We start from the raw sequence: 21089 nt of genomic DNA, 5'->3' as shown, positions 1-21089 counted from the left end.
ATGTAACTACTTACACTAATGCATGTACTAGACAGGGGCTTTTAATACTTGTGATTTTAGGTGAACAGGAATTATGAATTATTACAGAAATTAGAAGACAAAAAGGGTAGTTTATTATCAAATACCCGTATTTCCTGCTCTACTATAATTATCAGTATTCATCAATAGGAAGATTATCTCCTTTTTACTTCAGTGGAATGTTTATTAATCAGAAGTTTTGAGTCTATTACTGATATAAGATAAGTGAAAATTCCTACAATAAGGAAATGAAACTGGATTGTAGACACAGCATTGAAAGTTCATCACACCATTTACACACTTCTTAGTAGATAAAAACATTCAATATATGAACCCTATGCATGTTCTTCTTTGTATTCCTTAATTTCAAATTACTAATCCTGCCTCATGTTATGAGGGGATGTTTATCTCCCTTGTATTAATGACAGCTGCCAGAGGGAACCATTTGTATTATTTTCTTAATACTGTGGAAAATAGCTGCCCCCCACCCCACTCGAAAAAGAAGGAAAACGAAAAATCAAACCATGTAGTTAGGATAAAACTGTGAACATGACACCTTCATTATGAGATGACACATTATAAAAATGCTTTAGGTTGATACTGAATAGCAGAAAAGTCTAAAATATGTCAACATCAAAAATAGAAGTTAATTCAATGATGTTCATGTTAGTTAATTGAGTTTAAACATTTGGATATTTTAGCTGCAATATAACTTGATTCTCCTAAAACCAATTATTCCTATAGTGTGGAACTGATACCTATTTTGTAGTTGAGTCACTTCCATGACATGGTATATATCATAAGATTTTAACCTGTGATATTTAAGTCATAAGCCTAACATGTTAGCTACTTGGCCACCATACCCCACACCATCCATTATATTACTGACACATAAGGCAAATTCAATGTACTCTGTAAATAAATATTTCTTCTTTCACGTGTTTTCATTTGTTTCATTAATACATTACAGCAAGAAAGAACATTGAAAAAAATAAAAAAGAATGAGTCAAAATTACATTCTTGAATACTCCAACCCAACTCCCAGCACTTGACATTTGAAAAAGCTACTTAAGTTACTGGTACCTTAAACCAATACTACTTTATATAACCCAAGGAATTTGTGTCCTCTCTTTTAGAACCTTTGAAGGCATATGGCCTAGTGGTTAACCTGTTGTACACAAGATTACAAGATCATGTTCTCTATTCCTGGGCTAGGTAATGTCTTGTGTTCTTGAGCAAACCATTTCATTTTACATTGCTCCAGCCCACTCAGTTGTAAATAAGTAACCCTGAGACAGACTATGAATCCTGGGACTCAAGACACACTTTACATTTGGAGCTTCAAAAGTTAACTAGCAATTTTTTGTTAAAAAAAAAAATGTTATTTATTTAAAATCAATATCGATCTCTCACTTAAGCACTAATTCTTTAAAAGAAGTAATAACAGTTGATTGAATTGACACTGGTGTATTACTGGTACATATTTTATTGACACTCTGTCATCGAAAGATGAAAGTGTAGTTGACATTGTTGGGATTTGAACTCAAAATGTAGGTAGTTAAAACTAAATACTGTTAGAAATTTTATCTCAACATGTCACTATGCCTACCAGCTTGTGACACTCTTTGAACCAACAAAGGAGCCTCTGTGTGGTTGCTTGACTTGCTAGAAATAGTAAGTAAACTCCCTCAAATTGTACCTCATCATAAAAAAGGAACGATTGTTCAGTCTGGACTGATCTAGGGTTAAGGAATATCTTTACGCTACAATTTATATTGAAGGGATGAAAACAATAACACAGACCATTTCTCAAATTCCACTGAGCTTGACTTTACCTTTCAGGATTGATAAATTAAGTACCAGTAGAACACGGGTTGATGTAATTAACTTACCCATTCCCATAAATTACTGGCCTTGTGCCAAAATTTGAAACCAATATTAAAGCTGTTTGTTAATTCCTTTTAGCATGTTCCATTAATGATAATGATAGTGGTGGTGGTAGTCGTGGGGTAGGGGTGGAGTGACAATGATGAAAAGCATTTGAAATGGTTTCAATTTTGCTTACTGAAATATTATAACTCCCCAGAGTCTTATCAGTGTTTTTGATACTTGCATGGCAGTGAATACACTTTATCATAGATTAGTTGATAAGAGTAAAAACTGTCAGAGCTATAAAATTCATGATATACATATTAGGCAAAACTAGCTGTAACATTAAACTTGCCAAACTTATAATAATAAAATATTTCAGGAGCCTCCAAAACAATGTGTAAATCATAAGATGCTGTATGTGTAAACATGTTTAGACTTGTTGCAAAAGAATTTTGATGCTATAATTCAAGATTAATGAGACAATGTACTATCAACATTTATAGCATAGTTATCTTCAGTCTACTTTGAATCATATGAACTACAATATAACTGAAATCTTGCATTCTCCTGTCACTGCACAATCATATATATATATATATATATATATATATATATATATATATATATATATATATATAAAATAGGACCAAAGAATAGAGTCAACAAATTCCTTTTACTACATTATTTACAATTGTTTCATCAATTTCCATTATAGCCAATTTTGTGTAAGTGTTACTATGTCAACAATTACTGATTTATTCCCATGCACTGCACAGCACACTTTAGTAGAATTCACTTGCTTGCAAAACCACGTCTGCAGTGTCCTCTCTGCACTTGTTTTATTTTTCTCTTTATTTGTTTTATATATATCATCATCATCATCATCATCATCGTTTAACGTCCGCTTTCCATGCTAGCATGGGTTGGACGATTTGACTGAGGACTGGTGAAACCGGATGGCAACACCAGGCTCCAGTCTGATTTGGCAGAGTTTCTACAGCTGGATGCCCTTCCTAACGCCAACCACTCAGAGAGTGTAGTGGGTGCTTTTACGTGTCACCCGCACGAAAACGGCCACGCTCGAAATGGTGTCTTTTATGTGCCACCCGCACAAGCCAGTCCAGGGGCACTGGCAACGATCTCGCTTGAAAATCCTACAGGAGCCAGTCAGGCGGTACTGGCAACGGCCACGCTCAAAATGGTGCATCTCATGTGCCACCCGCACAAGAACCAGTCCAGGGGCACTGGCAACGATCTTACTTGGCTTGCCGGGTCTTCTCACGCACAGCACATTTCCAAAGGTCTCGGTCAGTAGTCATCGCCTCGGTGAGGCCCTATATATATATATGTAGACTTTATGATAGTCAAGCTGGACATCTTGGTTGTATCAATATCTGACTAACATTAAAAAATACAAAAGAAAACAAACAGATCAGGCGTAGGAGTGGCTGTGTGGTAAGTAGCTTGCTTCCCAACCACATGGTTCCGGGTTCAGTCCCACTGCATGGCACCTTGGGCAAGTGTGCAAGTGTCTTTTACTATAGCCTCAGGCCAACCAAAGCCTTGTGAGTGGATTTGGTAGACGGAAACTGAAAGAAGCCCATCGTATATATATATATATATATGTGTGTGTATGTATATGTTTGTGTGTCTGTGTTTGTCCTCCCAACATCGCTTGACAACCGATGCTGGTGTGTTTACGTCCCCGTAACTTAGCGGTTCAGCAAAATAGACCGACAGAATAAGTACTAGGCTTACAAAGAATAAGTCCTGGGGTCGATTTGCTCGACTAATGGCAGTGCTCCAGCATGGCTGCAGTCAAATGACTGAAACAAGTAAAAGAGTAAAAGAGATCTGGGAAATGGAACCAAGATTGTAGAAATTGTTTGCCAAGAATTTCCTGTTGCACACAATGGTGAATATTCTTTTCAGTAAAAATATTTTAAATGAACAGCATATTTGGCTTTCAGAAATTTCAATTCATTCACTCTCAATCTATAAAAGAACATTTTCAAGTTAATGTTATAGTTACAAGAAATTTGTTCATACTTATTTAAAAATTTCTTGTATAAAGAGTGTTTTGCTTTTCTTATGTTAGTGAAAATATTTTCAATCTTGCTTAATCAAAATCATTTGCTTAATTATCAACCTTCTCCCACCCCAAGATAATATCCATGACCTTGTTGTTCTCATTCTTTCATGACGTCTGCTGTACTGGATTAGGTAGTGTCAGCTCATTCTTTCTTAAACTTCCATACTACATTCATTTATTGAATTCTTGTCTTCATTACTCACTGTTCCTCATTTTTCCCCTTTTTCCTATTTTGTTCTCCTTCTCCCCAATCTTTCTGTATCCATATGTCTGTCCTCCTCCTTTCTTCCAAACAACATGCATTATCATTCTGAAACCACATCTTTTTTAGAACCCATTTCCCCTATATGTTATCTCTCGGCTACTCTATACCTTCTCCTACCCTCCTTCTCTTATATACAAAGGGCATCCAGCTGTAGAAACTCTGCCAAATCAGACTGGAGCCTGGTGTTGCCATCCGGTTTCACCAGTCCTCAGTCAAATCGTCCAACCCATGCTAGCATGGAAAGCGGACGTTAAACGATGATGATGATGATGCACATGTTTAGTAATCTTCAAAGTTTAGAAAGGAAACATTAATTGCACCAATTCCACTCTCATTCCTAATCTTTCTGCTCTGGGAAATTGCCCATAGGTTGTGGACCTAACTGTTATTGTCTGAAGCATTACATATATATAGTATATATATATATATATATATATAGACACACTAACGAAGTGTAAACTACACTTTACTGTTTTTGTAAACAGTTTTTGTATGTAGATATATTAAATGTTGAAGTGTGTCAGCCTTGAGATACTGTAGCTTGTGTGCATGTATGTGTAATGCATTTTAATGTGAGGTAGCATGCTGAAATCATTCCAATGTTTTCATACTTCAAGTTATCATGATACAAATTATTCTGATATTCCAAACAGTTCCAAAAGAACTGTTTTAACTGATCCTCTTATAGGAGTCATGCCCTTCCGTCTAGCTTTGTGTTTGAATAGAAACATTGCCAGATCTATGCTGTTGTGTCTTAACTAAGTTCTTTTATCATTGTAATCACTACCACTGTTACTATTTATTTTTATTAATTTATATTGTAATTGATGAACAATAATGTTTTTGGTTCTAGGCTTCCAATAAGTCAGTCACCAGTTTGCTCCATTTATGTTGGCACAATGTAAAGGCAACTTGGTGAGAACAAATACTGCTCAGGATATTTTTATTTAAAAGCTCCAGATATTTGTTTTTCTTACTGATGTTTACACCCATCACTGATATAAGTTGCTGAAACATATGCATATACATGAATGAATGAGTGAATATTCCCATCTGCATGTCTGAAGATTGAGGGATTCCAGATGTAGCCTTTTCATTGTGTTTCCATTATCTCTTTGGAATCAGCGGGGTTAGAGTTCTCTTCTGACCCAATTTACTGTTGGAGTTGATTCCTTTTGCCTTTACCTCTTTGAAAGTACTCAGTTAGTAAGAGTTTATACTTGTCCATTTCCTAGTGCTGCTGCCTTTCAAGATTGCTAAACCCCAGACTTCCTGCCCAGTTATATCTCTGGTGTAGCTTTGGTCACAGTAGTGTCTTTGCCTAGAAACATGCTTTAACAAAAGCTAAGAGGTGTTTTGTACATATATACAGTAGAAGTTAACTCAAAGAGACCCAGGTCATCAAGATTGCCCTGAAAACTGCTCAAGATGCAGTGCTCTACAAACATTTGGCCTTCCCATCCATATCTCTGGTTGGGTTGCTTCCACTGACGTGGTTGTCCTATGAAGAAGAGATATCTTTTCTCAGAGTTCCTGGGAACACCTTGAGCTTACTTATTGCTGTTTTGCCCATGAGGCATATGACTATTGCTGATTAATGATCTGCAAAGTTAAGATGACTTTTTAGCCCAGCTGAATATACTATTCAACAGGTGTCACATAATTTTAATATGGTTAAACGCAAGAGAACCAACTATTTTGTCAAGCAGCATCTGTGCATGAATAAAATCTAAAATATCTATAGAGGAACATGTGGCATTTACAGCACCACATAGCTTTCTTGGTCAAATGCAAAATCACCAAAAAACTAAAGCAACCACTAAGATTATTGGATATTACAAATGGTTGCAGATGAAAGGTTATTTTAGCTTGACTTGTCAGGTTTTTCTTTGGAGTGGGTCTCTTTTAGACAAACTGTCTTCATCATAGCTAAAGAGCATAAAGTCTGCTCATCACTTGTAGTAAGTCTCACCATCATAAGTATTTCTGTATCACTATGCACTATTATTAGATAGCTGTTGACCTTATGCTGAGTTTGTCTATCCTTTTACAGGTTTTGCTATTATCCTTACAATTTCTAGCAGATGACCCAACCGTGTATACCAACGTTCTGACCTTGTAATACTAATGACCCAAACATGTTACCCTGGTTGTACTGAATTATATGTTGCTAGTAGCATTCATTCATAATCTCTCTCTCTCTCTCTCTCTCTCTCTCTCTCTCTCTCTCTCTCTCTCTCTCTCTTTCTCTCTCTTTCTCTCTCTCTCTTTCTCTCTCTCTCTTTCTCTCTCTCTCTCTCTCTCTCTCTCTCTCTCTCTCTCTCTGCTTGTTTCCATCTACAATATTCCACTCTCAAAGTATTGGTCAAACTGAGGTTATGAATGAAGTGACTTACCTATGGTACTGCATTTTCGGATGGGACCCAGAACCACATGTTTGTAAAGCATACTTCATTACTCTACCACTCTGTCATACTTCATTTGGAGATTTCAGAGTCACAGACTCCAACAGCTTGTGAGACATTCTTGAGAGGGCTTCTCTCTGCTCACCTGAAGCTCATAATTGTCAACTCTGCCTCTATGAGAAACTCCATATTCTGCAACAGCCTGTAATATTTGCCAATGGGAAAACTGATCTATTGTAAAGTTGTTATCCATGACATGCCCTAATAATGAACTTCAACACTTTCACTAATGATATTCTGGGAAAACTACCTTAATTCTTGCTGGCCCTTTCACAACTGCAGGGTAAACAACCCCTGCTTGTTCATAATAAGATTATTACCCTTCCATACACTACCAGAGTTACCTATCAATGCTAATACTCAGCTAAGTATACATCATACAGAACAGCTGTACACAACACACTACCCAGTTTCCATGTGGTGTCGCTAGCATATTCAAATGTTACCTGACACCATCAGACTCCTAACCTTGTCATGTGAAACAGCAGACATATTCCTTACTGTTCCAGTCTGATGTTGCTGTATTGTTAAATACTACAAACTGTAGACCAGCTGGACTGTTTCCTATACCATATATAAAAGAAATAGAATTATCTGCATTTGCTAATCCACCACCTTCTTCATGTGACTTGAATTCAGAAGTCATTTTTATTTCTTCTCACTCAGGTTTTGTATATCTGATGAACTAGACATTTATCTGCATCTCTGAAACTGAGTAATGCAAGGCTGAATTATCCTATTAATACTTTTAACGCCCACAACATATATTCAGTTCTATTTTCATTCATTTAGTTTCTACACCAAATTGTATGTATGTCTCATCTTTTATTTAAACATTGTGTGCCTGTGACTGCATTGTTGTGTGTGTGTGTGTGTGTGTGTGTGTGTGTGCACATGCGCATGCATGCGCGCACACACAATTCTTTTCTGGAACAGTGAAACTCTAAGCAGACAAAGCTATAAATAATCTTTTCTACTATATGCTCAAGGCCTGAGATTTTGGGGGAGGGGGCTAGTTGGTTACATTGACCCCAGTGTTCAACTGGTGTTTATTTTATTAACCCCAAAAGGAGGAAAGGCATAGTCAACCTTAGCAGACTTTGAACTCAGAATGCAAAGCTGTAAGAAATGCTGCTAAGCATTTTGCCCAGCATGCTAACGATTCTGCCAGCTCATTGCCTTCATAAAGCTAAAAATAATAGCATGTAAATATTGAGTTAAAACCCATTAGATAGAAAAAGCCCAAAACTGTCTGTGGGACAGGAACCTACTTCAGCAACACACACAGACATGTATCTACGTCTGTCTGTCTGTCTGACTGTCTGTCTGTATAGATAGATAGATTGATAGTGTCAAGCTAAAGATCTGATAACCAGAGAACTACTCCAAATAAATGTGTAAGCCAATACAACCTGAATATAGTCAGGCTGTTGACAACTGAATCAGCAACCGTACTGAGCTTGTTTGGTGAGGAGGATGATTATTGGATATCCTATAGAACAAAAAGAACATGTCAAGATGGTGGTTAAACTGAAGAGAGCTAACAGTCAACCAGTACCAAACGTGTACTCCATGACAACACCTCAAATGAGCAGATATGTGTCAAACTGTCCAGCCACTACAGTCGTTATAGAAACAGTATGTCCTCGCCTATTCTTGCCTGTTTGTGTATTCTACTGCTCATTCAGAGATTGCTTGCTACTTGTATAAAAGCCAGTAACACGTAAATCTTTAGGAAGCAGTATAATGTAGTAATGTTAATAACTCAAAAGTATACTGGATTGATTGCTATCCAAGTTATCAAAGATTATACTCGCTATCTCCTTGTGAAAAATTCACTACAGTGCAATAAAGTGGTCCTTTATCTGAACCAGTGACTGAGATACAAAGATGTGGTTAGATGTAATATGAGGAAATTGAACATTGATACCTGTAGCTCTAGACAAACATCCAGTAGAGGAGAGTTGTGACTTTACAACATGGGCAGCCATCATTGATTATTGACAGACAGCAATTGATATATACACACATCATGCTTGTGAAACTTCTAGTTGGACCACACACACGGGTAATTAATGATTGTTTTCCTTTCATTTTATTTTGTTTTGGAATGTAAAATGTAGATAACTGTGTGTGACCAACTTCTCTATGTGGATGATGTTTCTTTTTGTTTTGTCTTTCTGCTAAACATGTAATCACAACTCTAGTTAACATTCTTTGTCAAATAATAAGTAATCAGCTACTAGTAAACAAGGTGTTTATTTGCAACGAAGCCAAATTAACTAGCTTCTACGATTTTTTTTTTTATTTACTTAAATTATAGCAAATAGTAAGGTTTTATATGTTTTAAAATTAATTTCCTGAGGTTTAGTTGAAAAATTTTCTCGATCTGTTTTGTGAGTGAAGACAACATAACATGGTTAGAGGAAATTGTTCTAATTTGTATGTCTACAGATTTCACAAACCTTTCAATAGGCAAACATACATGTACATTAAAAGTGTCAGCTCCAAAACCTCACAGTTCCAGATCATCAGTTGTCACTATAAGCCATGGAGTAGGAAACAAACTCATGTATATGTTTGCCTATTGAAAGGTTTGTAAAAGTTTTGCTCCAACTTGTCCAGTTTGGGTCTTGTTTATACCATAAACACAACTGTAACTGGGATATTTTAACCTTCACTTTAACATGTTTCTTTTGCATTTCTTAATATTTAGGCAAGCTGGTAGAATCATTAGCATGCCAGGTGAAATGCTTAGCAGTATTTTGTCCATCTTTACAATTCTGAGTTCGGATTCCATCAAGGTCGACTTTGCCTTTCATCCTTTCAGGCTCAATAAAATAAGTACCTGGTGAGCACTGGGGTCAATATAATCAACTTAATTACCCTTGAGTATGAGTTTAAAAAAAGAAAAAAAAGAAAAAAACTTCATCATCCTGCCAAGCTATGTCAAGCCAGTGTGGCAGAGTAGGCTCTTCAAACCAGTATGATCTCAAGCTCAAATTCACAGCCTTTACATCAGTAGAAAAGACATGCTGAGGCCTTTGTCCTGCAGAGGACTGAACATGGGCAACTCAGTCAAATCCAACACTTATTTTATTTCTTATTTTCTGTTATATTTCTTTTTGTCTTTTCTACAAACAACATTTTTCCCTTCTACTGTTCACCTCAAATTTGTTTTTCAAATTCACATTTTTCGTCTGTCTCCATTCATTTTACTTTCTGCTATCTTTTAATGGTAACCTATATTCATATTTTGAGTTGCTATACTGTACTATATCATATTTTACACTATATCTATTATTATGTACTGAGGAAGTTACTTCTGAAATTTCTTATTGGTGTCAGACTTCCTCAGTACTTATCTACAATTACTACATCTCATCTTAAAATAATTTGATGCAGAAAGTAGAGGACTGGAATATATACTTTAAAAATCATTTAAGCTTGAAGGGAAAGAAGAAAATTTACTGATTTATATAAATGCAAAAATTACATGTTACTCAAATTTGCCCATGAGCAAAAGATTGTTTGGATGGATTAATAGTGAAAGTAAACCTGAAAATGTTAGGTTAATTTAATATATGTCTTAATACTACAAAAGATATATATATATATATATATACATATATATATATATGTACACACACACACACACACACACACACACACACACACACACACACACACACACACACACACACACACACACACAACTGTTTCAAATAAACCAACAACTTTCTGCATAAATGTCGATGTTACTGTTTTGCCTGAGTCCTCTGAATGAGCACCTCTACATTAAAAGGCACTCCTTCCATGATATTTTTTTCTGGGACAGTGTATCTAAGACTACATTATCCAGTGTATACTTTTCATATTTAAAACAGTTGGATATGAGAAGCGATTTGACTACTATTTCTAGCAGGTTGTATGTCCATGTAGAGTTTTCCTTCCTTGGCACAGTTTAATTTCATTAGTGCACTCATTGCATACATATATGCAACATTCAAGGAACATTTTCTAGAACTGAGATTAATGAGTGAAGCAAAAGAGATAGGTGGCATTAATTAAAATGTATGCTCTTCGTAATATATTTTTTTTATGTACTATCATGCTTATGTTCTAAAATTATTTAAATTCCACAGAAGTGTTTTCTCAGATTATAAATGTATTGGAGGAAAAAAATGTAATTCAATTTTCTGTTTTTACTATTGAACAGCTCTATAATTACTTAGAAGGATGATAATATTTTAACTAGAAAAATAAATGTTCAGTGACTTGGATACAATCCACTTTTCATTGGATGAAAAGCTCAGTTTTATTTGAGGCAATTGACATTCCCTGGAGCAAAGATCATATGCTATATTTATCATATTTCTGAAGAAAAATTTTCAGAAAGGATAAATTTATAATATATCTAAAAAAATCCCATAAATCAGTTAAAAACTAGATAGTAATAAATTCATTCAGACTAGCTGATATTTTATCAATAGAAATGCTTTATTTTGCTTTTGGCTCTAATGGAAACCTAGTTGAAAACTCTTGTTTAACAATATCCAACTTGATAATTCACATTTCTGAATTTAAATTCTGACTTGTTCATTTTTATGAAGTTGTATCTTTGTGAAAGCATTATTTCTATAAAGATACTACTATCAATATAAAAAAAATATTACACATTCTACATTGGTTTGTTTAGCTTATAACATTACTAATATTCTTTTGATATTGGTTTCAAATTTTGACACAAGGCCAGCACTTTTGGGGTAGGGAGTAAGTTGATTACATCGACCCCATTGCTCAACTGGTACTTATTTTATCAATCCTGAAAAGATGACAGGCACATTTTACCTCGGCGGAATTTGAACTAATAAAATAAAAATGGTTGAAATGCTGCAAAGCATTTTGCCTGGTATGCTAACAATTCTGCCTGCTCACTGCCTTAGGTATTCTTTAATATTGCTCTCTGTGTGTTTGTGTCCTTATACATATGTAGTAGTTGTAATAATAATATTGATTTCAAATTTTGGCACAAGGCCAGTAAGTTTGAGCAAGGGGTAAGTCAATTAGATTAACATAAGTGCTTGACCAGTACTTATTTTATTGATCTCTGAAAGGATGAAAGGCAAAGTCAACCTTGGCAGATTTTGAACTCAGAATGTAAAGTTGGACGAAATGCTGCCAAGCATTTTGCCTGTTTTTTGTGCTTTATTTATGTTCCCGTTCCTTTTTTGACGTCCTGTACCTGGATATGCATCTATATATACATGTAGATGTAGGTATGTACATATATGTATGTATACATGCATATGCTCATATATCATTTGTATTATATATATATATATATATATATATATATATATATATATATATATATATATATATATTTTGGGATCATTACTACTTTGTTATCTACCCTTCTTCTTAACTCTCCTGTGTGACCCTTCTGTCTGGCATTTGCCATGATAGATTGCTAACCACTGCACACATTTTTTTTCTCTCCTTGTTTCTCTCCTTGCTTCTTTCTGTGTTCCTTTCTGTGGAAGAGCGTAGGCTCGAAACGTTAAAGACTTTTTCAATTCCTGAGCGTTATACTAATACATCTGTTTGTTTTCTACACCACCTGTCTTCATCTGTTGTTTTTTTGTGAATTCTCCCTATATATATATATATATATATATGTATGTATATACACATATCCTTAAGTTCGTTTAAGGGAAACATTTTTAAATATGCATATAAAAGCACCTATTTTATTATGCTAACTACAGCCTCATGATACCAACTGGCAATAGAAGTTTTTGGTGTTGTACCAAGCTGTGCCAATGAGATAAATATAGTAGTAGTAGTAGTAGTAGTAGTAGTAGTAGTAGTAGTAGTAGTAACAACAATAATAATAATAATGATTTCGAATTTTTGGCACAAGGCCAGTAATTTTGGAGAAGGGCTAAGTCAATTATGTTGACCCCAGTGCTCGACTGGTACTGAGAGTGATTGAAGGTAAAGTCGAGCTTGGCGGAATTTGAACTCAGAATGTAAAGACAGATGAGATACTGCTAAGCATTTTGCCCAGCGTGCTAATGATTCTGCCAGCTTGCCACCTTAATAATATATACAGCAAAGATTCTGCTCAATACCACAGATTCGTTTGTCAGTTGCTTGACCTTAACCAGTTGAGCATGTTTCTTAGTGGCTGACGATATGTGCATTTCTGATAACGAGCAGAAGTAGTGGGGGGGGGGGGGGCATCATAGCCATGTGTTGGGGTTTGGATAATTCACCTTTGGAAACATGAGTGTTTTGTTCAACATTCTTAAAAACCCTTTTTCAGGGACCTTTTGAGTAGGATGGGTTACTCGACCTGAAGAAAATTCTAGCCGGGCCCCACCTGCAAGGTCAGGTGCTGTTTATCTTGATATGAGATCGCCATGTCACACACATATGGTTGTGATGCATGTGTCTGGTGTATCCTTATCAAATGGGTAGTCATGATGTGTATACTGGATTTCATATATTTTACCCCAGTGTCACTTTGATGGCATTCACTGATCTCTCATTCAATAATAATAATCCATGGATAGAAATGCATGTAGCAATGCATAAAAATATTGATTAATTCTACCCGTGGTTTATTATTATTATTACTACATATGCAGGGAGTGGTGAATATATTGTTGTCTAAATTATGCAAAAATAAAAATAACACTGATATCTCATTTTAACAGATATATTTACCTAAATTACATAAAAATATCTTGAAATACTAAAGAGTAAATTTATTCAGTAAAATCGCCCTTGGCTTCAACCATGGCCTCTAGACGACTTTGGAATCTCCTGCAGCTCTTCTGGACAGTCTCCTAGTTTAAGTTGGTTAATGCTGCCATAATCTTTGCCTTCAGTCCATCTTTGGTGTTACAAGGAGTTTTGTTGGTCTCTTGCTCAACTGTGCCTCACACATAATAATCAAGGAGGTTGCAGTCTGGAGAATTAGGTGACCAGATGTTAGGGGTGATGTTGTAGCAAAAATTGTCTGACAGCCATGACTGGCTTCTCTTGCTTCTATGGCATGGTGCAGAGTCCTGTTGCCAGAAAAAGGATTTTCCAGCCACTACCTCCTCCAGGCACTTGATGTAGGCCTCCATGTTGAGTATGAGGCTATGTGAGAAGATGAATGGAGGCATAAAATCGCCATCATTAGTGATTACTCCAAACATCATGATGACTGGATATTTGATTTTTATCACTCTTGGTACACGTTTTAGGGACATGGCAAGCCAACAGTTGCTTTGTGTGTTCATCATCTGTTTGCATTGGAGCAGTACAGCATGTCATTTCCAAATTTCTGGCAGAGTGAATTGCATCATGGTGCTGTTTTTCTCACAGACGGTGCCCAACTGACCCTACTATACTGTGTAGTTGACAAAATCAAAAACAATGTGCATGCACAAAATAAAAAATATAAAATGGCAACAACTTACCCATCGCACCCTGTATATGTATCTGTCTGTCTGTTTGTATGTATGTATGCATATATGTATGTGAAGTGTATGAGAAGGCAGACTGTAGATTCCCCATTTAGGAAGGTAGTAACTCCAAATAAGAACTATCAGTGTAAGAATAAGAATTGTCAAATAAGACAATTTGGAGAATGTTCTTTATTCCACCATATAAGAAAAGTGAAATGTCTCCAAGATTTGAAATGATACTAGGTCACACATACACTCAGTTTTCTTGGAACTAAACCCTTATTCTGTTGGTGTCTATTAGAACAAATTAAAGTAATGAGTTAGCATAAATGGTTCTGACTGAATAAGATCCAACTGAAACAAAATCATAATCATCGATTTCTCTCGAGTGTGCAATAACTTCAAAATAATATTACATGTAAGCTGTATAAATTCTGATGGGTTTGTATATTGTTTTGGCTATTTAGTCACAAAATCATCCCTGATTAAGCAAACCTAGGGTAACTATCTTATCTTTTTTTCAGATAATGCTTATTTAGGATTACATTGTTTAATGTATCTTTCTTTCTTTTAGGATGATTGAGTATAATTTGAGAGGAATTTGGCTTCTATTTTTGTGGCTGGATGAATATCCATGTAAAAACTCACTTTTTGAATACTGTGCATGTGTATGTGTTTATACATATTCTTCTGTTTTTGAGAAGAGAGTGGATAAAATATTCATATGACCTGACAAGTGGTAGCTATAGGTCCTTATTTTATTGACTTCTCTAGAAAAAAGAATGGAAGTCACCAAATTACAGAACCATGACATAAATACTGGTTATTAACCAGCCATCCAGTCCCATCCTCCTTACCCTCTCCCTTAGGATGTTTACTTGACTAGTTTCACCTATTGACATCAGTACAGGTTATATAGTTCTCAGGTGGGACTCATTTTGTTGATGCAAATGATGGTGGTGGTAGAAGTGATGGCTTTAGCTAGAGTCATGGTGGAGATGGTGACATCTCTACCATGACTTTGTGTTAGTAACATTTTACCAGTGATAGTGATGGTATTATGGACATGGAAACAGTCAAAACTTCCCTGATAGTAATAATCTAGGTCAGAAACATGTTAACTTTGATAGTCCTTTTTTTCTTTCTTGTACTTAAGAGACTTCGTGGCCAATGTGTTCTTACTATTTTAAGATAGTAGAGTGTCGTCGGAGGAAATTCAACTGCTACCTCTAGCTGGTCAACTGACTGCATAGAGACTCCTTTGGTGTTATGATAAAGAGGTTGTTAAAATAATGGTGGCTGCTGTAATTGCAACAACTATAATAGTAACATTGTGTTAGGATCTGTAATTGTAGTGGTGGTGGTGGTGGTAGTGTTTTTAGTTTTGTTTTGTCAGTTTGACTGCAGTGACATTATAAAAAGCTACTCGATATACTACCTGCACTGCACCACATTGAATTTTTCGAACCACCCACCCACCTATTCTGAGAAGTGTTTAACTGTTATACATACATACGTATAGGTGTATGTACGTACATACGTGTTTCCATGAAATTGGATCACTTACAACCACTCTCACACATATGCAGACTGTAAATTATACTATTTTCCTTTATTTGAAGTTGATGAGGTTGCACGCTTGGTCTTTACTGTTAACATGGGCTGACATCGATAGATATCTTTTATTTGTATACACCTGCACCTTTAAATCCAGGTCTATGTAGCCATTTATTCACACGTGCATTTTGGTTTTTAATTAATTAGTCATAAAAGGAAGGTCAGCAGCCGTGTCCTTTTTTTTAGTTCTTTCAAGGTGGTGAGGTTGCTGTTCAGAAAGTGTGGGAACCTTGTGGGACTTGTACCCTCTTTTCTTCATTGTAGTGTTCACTATGCTTTCTGTATCCTTCACATTTCTTCTTTTTTGTTCTCTTTCCCTTTCTCATCCCTACCACTTACTCCCCTTTTTTTTCTCCATTTCTAGCCCAAACTTCTGACTATGCCTCTTTTATATTCTATCTCTCTCTCTCTTCTGTCTCCTCACTCATTGTCCCTCTCATGTATCTACCTCCCTTAGGCCAGACTACAAAATGTAGGGGGGTTAATTTTCTTGTTAAAACTGTATATTTTCTTTCTCCCCCACCACTCTCATCTCTGTTTTCATATGTAAGAAATGCAATAGCTGAATAATTAAACTATCAAACTACAGACCCAAAGGCAGTGAATATGTACAAAGAAATATATTTATTTATTCTGATGTGAAGGCAATTCTTTAGTACATCAAGTGAAAGACTTTACTATATTTGGTTTCTTTTTCTCAATTTCAAGTTCCAGTCTGTGTTGACTTTACCTTTCATCCCACTGGCTTAATGGTTACATTTAAAAAAAAAAATGTATTTATAAGTTAGTGAAGAGGGAAGAGATGGTGCCCATAATCTTTACAGGTTGTATGTGGTTCATATTCAGTTTGGAAGGGAAAATAAGCAGAGAGGAAGTTCCAAAGAGCTGCATTCCAGGAAGAAAGTGTGATTATGTGGGATCTGGGTGATAAGATGCAATCAGAGTGAAAGAAGAGAGACAAGTGTGTCAGATAGGCCCAATTGTAAGAGACATGCAGTTATGTAGCTCAGAGGAGCAAAGATCACTGTAGCAGCAGTAGATAAGAGAGAGAGAGAGAGAGAGAGAGAGAGAGAGAGAGAGAGAGAGAGAGAGAGAGAGAAGAAGCATCATGGCTGTGAGCTAAAGTTTGCAGTGTGTTGGTGTGTGAATCTTTGCCGAACATTCAAAAGATAAAGCAGTAAAGACTTTTTGGCACAGAGCCACAAAATTGTAATGAGGATTATTGTTGATTTAAACAATGTCAGTGCTTGACTTATTTTATTAGCTGTGGAGAAAGGTAAAGCAAAGTTAACTTCAGTGATGTTCAATAATATTGAAATATAATTCATTGATACTAACTTTCAGAGAGAAAGAGAGAGAGAAATATTGAAAGATTATATGAAATAAAACTATTTCCTGTGCTTTTCTATATAATAACAATAAACTGAAGTTATATATTTTAAAACGATTTGAAAATTATGTCAATTTTTCAATATCTTATTCTTTTACTGCTTTTGTTTTTAGGTCCAAATTCTACAACTGACCATAGTGATGATGAAGCTTACACTTCAGACAGACAGGTATGAATCTGAACTCATTACAGTTGGTGTTGCACTGTGCACTCAATGTGTTCCCCCACCTTTTTATGTCCTTTAGTCTTTTTTTCTTCTTATTATTAAAGTGCATTTGATATTCCATTAATTTTTTTTTTTATATATAATACCAAATAGGAAAAGGGTTATGCTATAACTTTAAAATACCATTGTTAAATAGCTTTGTGGTACTAAGATTTTTGGTAATTAAGTCTGTCACTTAATTTCCATTTGGAACCATTTCACTTAAATTATTAAAGCTCATGACTTCTTACTTTCTCAAAATTTATGAATCTGAGGCAGCTATAGCTATTAAAGAAATCCTTAGTTGTGACAGGTATCTAATTACATGGCTATGTTATTACCAACCAAAGTTGATATATATATGTTGTTAAAGTCCTTTGGAATAGTAGAAATGTTTCAAATCCAGTTTACCCTTGCTCTATAAATCAAGATTCATGCTTATGTAAAAGAAATCATTATGCCACAGTGTTTTGTGGTGTGGTGTGGTGGTAGGGACAGATCAGTCACCAAGTGGACTGTCTGAGTGATATTTGCCATTCTATATCAAGCCAGCTACCTTGTCCCCCTTGATTTAGAGACAGCCATGTCAAATTATTTAATGCGGTCTTGTGAAAATTTGAGCAAAAAGGAAAATGTTTTTATCAGGATAGATGGGTGGAACAAATAAATAGTCAAACTGTTGTATTTTCTCTTTTGTATTCCTGTCTGATATTCCTAAACAAAGGCCATACTGTTATTTAGTGTAAGTAGACAAGTAGCATTTCAAACACACACGCACATTTTATATTTTAGAGTATGACTTCATAAAGCTACTATCAATGAAGGTCAAATGAATGCTGTTCTGGAATGGCAAAATGTTTTAAATACTTATGTTCCTCCCCAAAGCTTCTACATAACTACACTGGTTATACAGAAACTTAGCAAACAAGGAAGTTTCTACATGATTAGTTGATCTGCTCCAAATAGCTGCTAAATCTCCCTCAAATCACATTCTACTGTCTTGCCCAATATACTCCTAAAACAATGGAATGGTTACATTACAGTTGGAATGCTTTTGATTGTAAGTCAGCTCATATAGGTTAACCTTGGGCTAAACAACAACAACTATGTTGTCATAAAAGTAATATTACTAAATATATCCTCTTAGGAGAGGATATATTTAGTAAAATGGACACTACCTCTAGCTTAATCTGTCAGCCAGCTAATTGAATCTTCTTGTGAATACCCTTTTGTTACTATTATTGAAAAACTAACAAAAGTTATTCAATAACATGATGAGGATAATAAGAGCAGTTATTGTTAATAATTATTGTTATTTACATAAACATGGAACCTGAGGTTCTATTTATTGACATAAAAGATTGTTGTGATGTTCAAGCCCTTCTGAAAAGTTTTAGTCTAGAGTTATTAAAAGTGTGAACAATGATTTCTAATTTAGGTTTGATTTCTGAAGATGGTGAAAGGAGTTAGCAGGATGTTGCATTCTGCCTATTTGCAAGACATTAGTATTGAGGTATTGTAGTAATATAGAGATATTAATCATCATATGCACTGAAGGTACATGACTCAGTGGTTAGATCGTCGCACTCTCAATCATAAGGTTGTGAGTTTGATTCCTGAACTGGGTTGTGTGTTGTGTTCTTGAACAAGACACTTTATTTCACATTGCTCTAGTTCACTCAGCTGTAGAAATAAGTTGTGACATCACTGGTGCCAAGCTGTATTGGTCTTTGCCTTTCTCTTGAATAACATTGGTTGTGTGGAGAGTGGGAGGCTGGTATGCATGGGTGACTACTAGTCTTCCATAAACAACCTTACTTGGACTTATGCCTTGGAGGGAAACTTTCTAGGTGCAATCCTATGGTCTATCATGACCAAAAAGGGTCTTTACTTTTACCTATCATATGGATAAAGTAATAATTGTTTCTAATATAGGTACAATGCCAGAAATTTAGGAGAAGAGGGTTTGTCTATTACATTGACTCCAGTACTTGACTGATACTTTATTTTATCAGCTCCCAAAAAACTTTGATAAAAAGCAAAGTCAACCTTGGCAGAGTTTACCCTGAAGACATTGTTACAAGGTGTGGTTACCAGGTGGTGGTTGAGTTGGGTTCAGGTTGTGTATAATGAATGTAAAACACCAGTGAATAATTAACAGAATTTTATTCACTACATATGTTGGTCTTGCATTAAAAATGCAGCAACAAAGTTTTTACCCTGGAAATGACAATTCTGTAGTTATTACAAAATAGTTGGTTAAGTTGGCTCTGTAAATAAGCTGTCACAATAGGAGAAAATACCATGCTGCATTCATGATTGCAAAACTGTAGCCCCTGCATATGCAAAGGAGTCATTACTGTTAAATGCTGCAAAATGAGAATGTGGTTAGTTTAGCTGCAATTACCCACAAACTGAAATTTAGCTTCCAAGCATGCCTATTTATATGCCTTGTTAGGGGATGTTCTAGAAGATTCAAGAAAGTTGCATCATGTGATTCTCAGTGCTGATTGGTCCATAATTTGGCCGATCACATAAAAAGGTTGTTACTAAGCCATGATTTTAACTTGGTTATTTGTTGAATCAGTTTTGAATTTGCTACAACATAAAGGGCTGGAATGCCACAAAGTATTTTGTCTGGTGTTCTAGCAATTCTGCTGCTCTGTTTCCTTAGTAATCATCATCATCATCATCATCATCATCATCATTTAACGTCCGCTTTCCATGCTAGCATGGGTTGGACGATTTGACTGAGGACTGGTGCAACCGGATGGCTACACCAGGCTCCAATCTAATTTGGCAGAGTTTCTACAGCTGGATGCCCTTCCTAACGCCAACCACTCAGAAAGTAATAATAACTGTAATAAAGATTTCTAAACTAGCTATGTAGCTTCAGACTTATTGACTGAATCTGAGAAGCTGTAAAGTTTATACATTTCTTGAAAGTGTAATATACTTAAGCCAAATGGTTCCAAGTGAAATTGTGTTGCAGACATTGTTTGCTGAGAATTTTAGCAGTAGTCATGATTTTTAAGTTGTAAATGAAGCTTTAAATGAAGGGCTGACATTGAGAAGTTGCAGGTTAGTTTTCCCTCCGTCATTCTTTAAATATCGAGTTAAGCTGCCTTGTAGTAAGGATTGAAAAAGATTAAACAGAGCATTGATATGGGACCTTGTTCCAAATTGGAGTACAACTTGCTCTATCAAACTTACCTAGAGCATAGTCCTCGTGGTCATTTTCTCTCTAGAAGTTTCAAATCTCAAGTGAATTCATGTTGAAGCTATTCTGCTACTTCAACTTGACTTACAACATTGAATGAACTATTGTGGCCATCGCAACAATAACAAAAAAAGATGAGATGAAACTATTTTAACCAGGAATTGGAAACTAAACTAATTTCCAGTGATATTAATATTTTTAAAGATAATTCCTCTTAAGTTGTGTATAAATTTATAATAGCATAATGGTTAAGTTACTGGACTGATATGCCAGTGGTCGTCATTTATATCTGAATGTTTGGTTGTTGTCTTGAGATTGATTGGTGGATATAGTATAATGATTGATAGTCATTATATTCAGCCCTGCTGAAGCCAACCTATGATGTGTAGGTAGCAAATGAGAGAGCCGGACCTACAAAGGAACCACTGTATGATTGCTCAACATAGTAGACAAGGTGGCCAAATCTTCTTCAAAAGACA

At 35.5% G+C, this 21089-nt stretch overlaps 1 protein-coding gene across 20 annotated transcripts in view; it reads left to right on the top strand.

Moving 5' to 3' along the window:
- LOC106868823 (dematin) overlaps positions 1-21089 on the top strand; it is a 157005-nt gene that overhangs the window by 70843 nt on the left and 65073 nt on the right. For all 20 annotated transcript variants that reach the window (XM_089347304.1, XM_014914247.3, XM_089347306.1 and 17 more), the window contains one exon: positions 17299-17354. In XM_089347304.1, the coding sequence (XP_089203430.1) occupies positions 17299-17354 (56 nt within the window). The remainder of the gene's footprint in view (positions 1-17298; positions 17355-21089) is intronic.

The sequence above is a fragment of the Octopus bimaculoides genome, chromosome 2, assembly GCF_046866305.1.
Source record: "Octopus bimaculoides isolate indiv1 chromosome 2, ASM4686630v1, whole genome shotgun sequence".
Lineage (NCBI taxonomy): Eukaryota > Metazoa > Mollusca > Cephalopoda > Octopoda > Octopodidae > Octopus > Octopus bimaculoides.
Note: the sequence above shows the minus strand (reverse complement) of the source record. Positions and strands in the feature narration are given on the sequence as shown.